This window comes from Pteropus alecto, unplaced genomic scaffold, assembly GCF_000325575.1.
Source record: "Pteropus alecto unplaced genomic scaffold, ASM32557v1 scaffold72, whole genome shotgun sequence".
NCBI lineage: Eukaryota > Metazoa > Chordata > Mammalia > Chiroptera > Pteropodidae > Pteropus > Pteropus alecto.
In genome coordinates this window covers 24,148,920-24,157,877 of record NW_006436811.1, presented here as the reverse complement: position 1 = coordinate 24,157,877, position 8,958 = coordinate 24,148,920, and the positions used below count along the sequence as shown (strand labels likewise).

The 8,958-nt window shown below is 37.9% G+C and overlaps 1 protein-coding gene across 4 annotated transcripts in view; it reads right to left on the bottom strand.

The window, feature by feature from the left end:
• The window catches only part of MBNL2 (muscleblind like splicing regulator 2), a 150,987-nt gene that overhangs the window by 48,473 nt on the left and 93,556 nt on the right, over positions 1-8,958 (bottom strand). For all 4 annotated transcript variants that reach the window (XM_015590906.2, XM_015590905.2, XM_006913822.3 and 1 more), the window contains exon 3: positions 2,533-2,697. In XM_015590906.2, coding sequence (XP_015446392.1) covers positions 2,533-2,697 — 165 coding nt within the window. The remainder of the gene's footprint in view (positions 1-2,532; positions 2,698-8,958) is intronic.

Here is an 8,958-nt window from a genome sequence, read left to right as displayed (position 1 = left end):
AGTGTTCCACAAAGGAGACTGATTAGATGTGTTGAATATTGCTGAGGTCAAACGAATGCAATGAAGGCAAAGTGACCACTGATTTAGCAATACGAAGGTCACTGGTGAGAGATTTCCGTGGAAGGGATTAAGGGTGGATGGGAGATAGGGAGAGTGGAAAAATATCCACAGCTCTTTAGAGGAGTTTAGTTTAGAAGGAAACCTAAAACTGGAGTGGTACTTTTTACTTTATGTTCATCAGGTTATTTGTCTTAAGCAATGTATTAGTTTCTTGTGGCTGGTCTAACAAAATCCTATAAACTTGGTGGCTTAAAACAACACATATTTATCCTTTCACAGTTCTGGAGGCCATAAATCTGAAATCAGTTTCAATGGGCCAACCAAGGTCTTGGCAAGACTGCACTTCTGCTGGAGGCTCTAGGGAAGAATCCATTCATTGTTTCTTCTGTCTTCTGGGGGCTGCTGGCATTCCTTGGTTTGTGGCCACATTGCTCCAGTTTCAACCTCTATGGGCACATTGCCTTTTTCATCTTCTATACATGTCATGTACATGTCTGTACATGCCTCCCTGGGTCTCTTTCTTACAAGTATACTTGTGATTGCATTTAACGCAGGGGGATTTCCCCATCTCAAGACCCTGTTTCTTTACAAAGTGACATTTATAGGTTCAAGGTACTTTATTTCTGAAGGCCCTTATTTGGCCTACTATGTTGTACTAAGTCACTAATTAACTCCTGAGACTCTGAAGTTGTTTGTAGAGTTAATGATTTTTAAGTTTATCACACTTTTTATTCTAATACTTCTAGTAATCTTAAAACCTCTATTAAAATATTGAAATGCAATATTTCTTTTTCAAAGACATAAGTATTAATTTCTAATTAATATTTGAGATAATACATAAACACAATTTTCAAAAAAAGTTCAACTGATAGTTAACAACAGGAATGGGATTTTCTTATTAACATTGCCAGTATTGAGTAAAAGGGTCAATCTTTATGAATTCTAAATAAATAAGAAGTAAGTGATTAAAATGAGTTAGATATATAATGCAGTGTTACTATGCTGACCTTGGTGGTTGTAAATTTGTTCCCATAGACATTATTTAATATTATATCACCAAATTATTTTAGCATTTAGGTAATTTAATAAAAATATTTATATCTGTGCATCAATGAAGAGAATGATAAATTATACGTGTGTGGTTTTAAATAGATTCACTTAAATGTCTATTTTTGGTATTAAATATGTTCAGAACTCTATTTGTGTTGTCCTCACATCTAGGTTGACTTCTACTCATACTTTAGGATGCACTTATTTGGGACCTCCTCCAAGCGGCCCTTCCTGCCTCATCCAAAATCACAATTCTCTGTGCTTGAATCTAAGATAAGATTCAAATAGTCTTTTTCATGAGTCTGTCTACCCCCAAAAGACTATATCTTATTTATCTTGGAGCCAGCTGATTCCTGGCTACTTTGTGCCACAAATTCTTGAGCAGAAGAAACCTTGAGATGAGCAGAAGTGCTAAAAATCTCCCCAGATTCTTTCTCCTCTTCCCGAGCCATCCCCACCACCCCCATCTCATCTCACTGATACACAATAAGAAAATTTAACCCACTGGTAGCTATCCCTTTTAATTTAGCAGCTTTTGATAACATAGACTTTTCATACAATAAAAGCTGATTTTTAAACAATAGTTTTTTGTATGTGTACTTAAAAAAAACAAATTTCACTCACTTCACTAGCTTTGTTTTTTAAAAAATTAGCTTGTTTTTGACAAATAATTCACAAATATAAATGAAATCCACTGAAGCCAAATGCATTCCTTTCCCCAAGGGCCTCATTCTTTAAACAATTTCCAGACCCTTAAGGAAATACTTTGAAATACCATGAAATCAGGGAGAAAATACTACACAATACAGTACACTTAATCTTGTGGCCCTTGCCACAACGGCCACACCCCTTGCAGGCCTCCGAGAGATAGAAGGTCTAGGTGGATAAGGCCTCCTTCTTTTGGGCTGCTATCAGGCTCCAGATGGAGCAGCCAGCACAAAGAGCTCTGGTCTCAGCTTCACCACTTAGCTTCATGACACTAGCTAAATCATTTAACTTCCCTTGTTTCTCAATTTCCTCTTTCTTAAAATGATGCCACTGAACTAAATAATCTATTTGCTAAACATGGCTAAAAAAAAGTTTTAGGCATCAAAACTTCTTTACATAGATCATCAATTCATACTCTAAATGAAAATGTAGAACTATTTTATGGTTTAAATATAGACTTTACTGGTGAGAAAGAGCTGAGTGACACAGATTTCCCAGATATTGATTAGAAATTGTCTTTGCCTATTGTTTCCATACACATTTTTCCTTTTAAATAATTTTTAAAAACCCTATTTTCAGCATCCATTTAGTTTCAAAGCTACTTGTTTTAATTGTTGCCAGAAACAAAGTAGTGGGGGATGTTTTAGGTCAATATGGCAATGCCTGTATCAACACTTTAATCATCAAGCCCATCATGAGATGCGATGTACTCACCACTGGATGAAGTGGGGTTCCTGGAAACATAAATTGCATCTGCTGGGCAAGCATTGCTGCTGCAGTTTTTTGCTGGATCAAATTGTTCCTCCCATTAATTTCTAGTTGAGTTTTTAAATGTGTTGGAGGGTGAAGATATTTGCAGTTCTCTCTTGAACAACGGCCCTGTAAAACGAAAGTTTTGGTTTAGGACTTTCAACTCTAAGTAGCTTTCAACTCTATTGTCAATCATTTTGCAACACTCCATATATACAAAGGCAAGGATGCACGTGTGTATCTGTGGTGTGTGTGTGTGTGTGTGTGTGTGTGTGTGTGTGTGTGTGTGTGTGCGCGCACGCATACACTGAAACACTCAACAGAGTTTGAACATACAAGGAGTGAATCAGGCATTGGGCGATTATCTAACATGCCCAAATCTGTTTAGTAGAGAAGCTTCCTGAGATTTGTTGTTGTTGTTGTTTTTAATGGGTTCTATCTCTGAAAATAGACTCTAAAGAAATGTGACTGTTGAGAGTAAAGACAGACCCTTCTCCTAGGCAATGTGGAAGGCAATTAGAGGAGCATATTTATTGTGGCTTATGAAAAGGAGGCTTTGAACTTGCTACACATTGGTCTGTGTACGCTGAAGTGATGACAAAGTAGGAATAATAATAATAATTTCTTGAAATGTGTGTTTCAGGTTGGCTGAAGACATCCATAATTCAAATTATTGAAGAAGAGGTAATGGTAGAATAGGAGTGGACATTTCTTAGTCACTGATGCATAGGCGATATTTCTAGGCATAAACTCAGATAATCAACTGATTAGTTTGCTACACAAATGCTGCTACTTCATGTCCTTGCCCCACTCCAATGACAGTTGTATCAAATTTAATGTCATTGTATGACGTAGTGAAGAGTGTTTATGGCTAAGGTAACATTTGGACATTGAAGTTAGCAAAGTGAAAAAAATTAATTAGGTGACATGTGTACATAAAACCAGCCTTGAAGAGTAATTGCAAATGGTAGTGTTTATGGTGAATACTCAAGTTTTCAAAATCACTAATTGAGAGAATCATGTCGATGTGTGAATTGTGCAATTTTTGGACAAAGAATAGCAAACTGTGTGAACCAGTATGAGTATTATTCCCTAAAGAATTAGTCTATTTGCGACCAAGAAAAGAGAATATGGGTTTGTTTACCAGATACAAAAATAATTTTAAAAAGCAGGCTCGGTGGATCTGGGGATACAAATTTGTTTACAGTCATCCTAATTCTAAACATCTGGAGCCCTCACTCTGCTTCCCGCTAACTTCAGCTGCATTTTTGGTAGCGCAGGCTCCCCCTCAGCTGTGAATCTTCCAGAAGAAGAGCAGGCACGTCTCAGGCTCAGTCCTGGTGGTCTGTGCTCATTAACCAATCCTGCCCTGGGGCCCCATTGTCAGCAGCATTAGACATTGTGTCACCCTCTGCACGGAGAACACAGAAGCGCGTACTAGGAGCATCAGAAAGAATTGGTTTCTGCTAATAAAATTCTATGACAATGAGCAATGTCAGCATGTCTCCTTAGTCTCTAGTTTATATTGTGGGTGCTTCATTCTGCTTTTTATGGTCAAGAATTGGAAGGACTATTGTAAAAATACAGGTAAAGTGGGACCACCATTAAAAATAGGCTAAAGCAAAGCTGTCTAGGAATACCTCTCTTTCTCCCTCCACTTACTTCCCTCGGCAAGTTTTGGGATAAAATTTTTATCCTTACTTTACTTTGCTCACTGTTTTGTGACTTTCCAGGGTCTCTCTATCTCTACCAACTTGCTTCAGGCATCTCTTATTTTACCTCCCCTTCTGCCCTCCCTTGACATTGCTTTAGTCTCTCAGTTTGCTAAAACCAAATCTCCAAGGAAGCATTCAGATTGGGACAGCTCCTACAACAAAGGCATGTGACCAGTCTCTGGATTGTCTGCCTTTATGTCATGTGACCAGTCTCTGGATTGTCTGCCTTTATGTCAGGTGACCAGTCTCTGGATTGTCTGCCTTTATGTCAGGTGCCCAAATGCATATGATGGGAGGTGGCCATGGGTCGGGAAGGACTAAAGAGAATGACATTTCTTGTACAGAGGCTAAGCTGCCCCAGGCTTGTCTCTGACAACCTCAGTCCAAACTCTGTTTAGTCACAATATCTTCACTTGGAAGCTGACACGGAAAGGCTCACGTATACAAGGTACCCTTAGGGACCTATGCATACAAATGTATAGATAGGCCTAATGGGAGGATTTGGCAAAGCAGAGTTGCATAGAATGGAGATGGAATTTGTGAAATGTCCACATTTCTACCAGTTTGGCTATTATATTTTGCTTATTCAAATAATTGTCAATTTGATCACTCATCTTCTAATGTAATGCTTTGTAGCTGCATATAAAGTTTCAATTAGACTAGAAAAAATATGGGTTTTTTTGTAAATGCTATTATCTCTTGATACAACTAGGACTCTTAAGGAACTGTATAAACTATTTCCAGCAAATAGAAGATAATTTACAATATCAAAGTAGCAATTTATTGATGGAACCTTCTTTATCATGAGAATTAATGTAACTTCCTAAGGTTCTTACACACTTGGGGTAAGGTATGTTATTCAGCATCCACATGCCACACAATTTATACATGGTTACATCATTTTCTCCTGACAACAGCTGTAACGATCCCTATTGTACAAAATAGCGAATTGACTTGGAAAGATTAAGGAACCTTCTCAAGGTCATATAATTGGTAGGTGGTAGAGCTGGATTCTAAATCGAGGTCTACTTGACTCACTTATATCACTATACCAAACTATTTATTAGCAATAGGTAAAATCCAGGGAGGATAAAAATTTAGCATTCTCCTTCATAATATAATAGGGTGCATAACACAATTTAAAATATAATAAAATATATAGGAAGATTTGGGAATGGAAAACGATCATTTGCCTAGGTCTGTCTTTTGGCAGGGGACAGAGATGTGGTTAAGCTCACAAGCTCTGGAGGCAGAGGCCGGGGCACATAACATTGGCTCTGCCCTTTCCTACCTGCATGACTCTGAGCAAATTACTTGAGTTTCTTGTACATCAGTTATTATCATCTGTACAATGAAAATAATTACTATGTTTTCCTCTAAGGGCTGTTGTTGGATTATATGAGTTAATACATGCAAAAGGTCAAACGGTGTATGAAAATGCCTGGCACATAGTAAGCACAGAGTAAGTATTGTTAATACTACCAAAGAAAGAAAAATATTTGTAAATGACTTAAGTGCATGATCATAGATTTAGTTGTGTTTTGATTGGCTTTTTGGTTCTTTTATAGAATAAACTTTCACTTCAAAACATGATAAAAGCTACTTAATTATACTTATTTAAGTATCTTATATTTAACATTATTTCCAATTGTACAGAATATTTCTGTAAGTACCCATATTTAAAGAGACATCCATGAAATATAGTTCAATCTAGCATTAATATTTTGAAGTTTGTTGCACCGTAGATGTCTGAGGCATACTAATTCAAGCACTGGGAAACTCTAGGCAGCAGAATTTTAGTAAGGGATCTTATAGGGTTCTAAAACCCTAAAGGAAAAGCTGCTTGTCAAAACAAAACAAGCTATCTGACACAGTAAACAATTTGTAAGGTGGTTTTTAAGGCATAAGATTTGTCAGGATACACATCATCACCCAAAAACTGTTGATTATCAAAGGAAGTTGTCATAACCAGATGGGAGAGGGCAGTGTACAGAAATGTAAAGTGTCTTTGTATATCACTGTGAAACAAAACAGAAGTGTCAAAAATAATGTTTCCCAATTTTAGTCCAAGACATAATGATAAAAATGTCTTGGAAAAGTCTTCCTGTGGCTGCTAGGATGGCTTGTTTTATTTTAACTCTTCTTTTCTTTCAGTTCTTGGTTAAACACTATTTCCAGTTAGATATGAGATGTGGGGTCCAGCCCCCAGCGAAGGGGACTGGCACAACTTCTGTGGGATGGAGACAGGAGGGCATCATTCTAGAGTCCTTGTGAAGTCTTATGGAACCAAAAAACAGGAGCCCAGGTGAAGGCCAGAGAAATGGGCCCACACCAGGGACTAATGTGGAGGTTGCAGCTCCTGAGTCAAGTAAGCCCTCAGGGTCTCAGCTCACCCCAGGTGGGACATACCAGGTATGGAAATAACGAGTGGTCTGGATCACACCATTTTCTTGGTATATTTCCAGGCTAGAGTCTCATTCATTCGTTCAACGAGTACTTATTGAGGTCCTACTATGTGTCAAGCATTGTGCTAAGTGCTAGTTAACCAAAGGTGAGCAAACACAAGATATGCTGCCTCCTTTCCTGTAGCCTGCAGTCTAGTGGTGAAGATGGAACTAGCCAAATAATGACACAGATAAATGTGTAATTATAAATTGCTATGTGTGTCATGGAGGAGAATGCTCAGAGAGGATGGTGGGAGAGAGTCAAAATTAAGACTGCTGGGTTAAGGAGGGTCTCTGATGAAGTGACATTTAAACTTAGACCTAAAAGATGAGAATGAACTTGACAAGGTAGTGAGTGGCGGCTGAAGTGTATGCATGTGTATATGTGTTGAAGGGGAAAACACAAAATGAGAACAAGAGGAAGAGAATGTGCTAGGAGAATATATCATCTGGGGACTTTAAGGAGGTTTCTCAAGGCTGAAATACAGAAGGGATGTGGGTTGGGGTGGGAGGGATGATAAAAGATGAAATAGGAAGTAGTGGACTAGAGCTAGATAACAACTTCGAGAGTAAAGTTCAGGGGTACGAATGTCATTGACACTGCAACCTTTTAAGCAGGAGAATACCAAGATCAGATTTATGTTTTACGCCACATGTAAAATTTTACCCTGATTATTTAGATTTTATATATCTAATTTTATTATAGTGTACATTGTTTGGAGACCACTTATTTTTCAAAAATAACACAGAGTTTACATAAGATTTGTGCAGTTTATTCTACCTCCCCAAACAATCTGTATTCCAGGAATAGTTAGATGAGGGAAGATGGTTAAAAACAAGTAAGAATTGAAAACTGAATTAAGTTTATTAAAATAAGCAACCATGGAGAATTCTAATACAGAGTACCCATGTTGATTCTCAACAAGATGAAGAACAATGCTAAATAACTGTAATATGTACTTGGCAGAACAACAGATTGGAGCTATCAGAATTACATGGCCATTACATGATGTGGGATAAAATAAATTCAGCTTTGGCTAAGAAAAGATTTCAGAATCAGGTCGGTCTGAGACAGAAAAAGCATAATTGGAACATGAGATTTTCTAATTGCTTATTTTAAAACAAGTAATTTTTAGAATCTTTTCCTAGTATGCTCCTAATTGCAAAAGTCAATTAAAATGTGGAAAGAAAAGAAAACATTAATTAGGAGATTGTTAAAGGGATTATCAATAGGAGTTTTTGCCCATAAGAATAGCTAATAAACAGTTCTATCCATCAGTTTTCCAAGGGAAAAGCAATGGATTTTATATGATCTACAATTCAAATAGTTAATAGGCCTTTGCTGTACGTATTAATTGGGGATAATCTGAATTGTGTCTTGGTGTGGGCCAGGTCATTGATCAGCAGACTCTGAAAAGGCCATTTGGGGAGATAACAATTCTGGTCTAGGGCCAGGGTCACAGCCTGACCTACTCAATTCCGCCTCTTTCATTTGGGTCTTGGCCACTTGCTACTTTCAGCATGTGATGGTGTTTTCAAGTGAGCAGGCCAGGCTGTGAAATGGAGAATGCTGACTCTAACGATTAAGGGCAGATAGCACGTGCTTTGAAAGCAGCCTGCTTTGGACCCCAAAGTAGGCCATGGAAGAGCCGTGGAAGAAACTCTCAGATTCCCTTGCATTCCACCCATGTGAAACCAACTTAGTGAAATCCTGATGTCATGACAGATGCTCTTGTCCTGGAATTACATTCCTGAAACCTGTTCTGTCTCGGAACCTTTCCTGGAGAAGCAGTTTAAACTAGTGGTAGAGGGAACAGTCTCCAGGACTGAACTACTTGGGCTCAAAATCTAGCTCTGCTGTCCTTGCTGTGGGACCTTTGGCCTCCAGTTGCCACATATGTAAAATGAGGATTACAGTAGTTCCAACCTCATAGACTTTTAGTAAGGATTCGAGTTAACACATGTAAAGTGTTTGAACAGTTCCTGGCTCACAGTATTATTATTATGATGATCATCATCCTCATTATTACTATAGCTGTTAACACCTTTTCTGAATAGTAGATAAAAATACATAGTATTAAAACAAACTTCCTAATACTACTAATCAGTTTCTCTATCACTGTGCTTCTTTCTGGCCTGCCTACCAAGCTATTTAACCCTTTATTATTCTTGTTCTCACAATCAATTGTCAACAATGCCATTTCTCTCTTCAAAAAGAGCCTCAGGCTTGT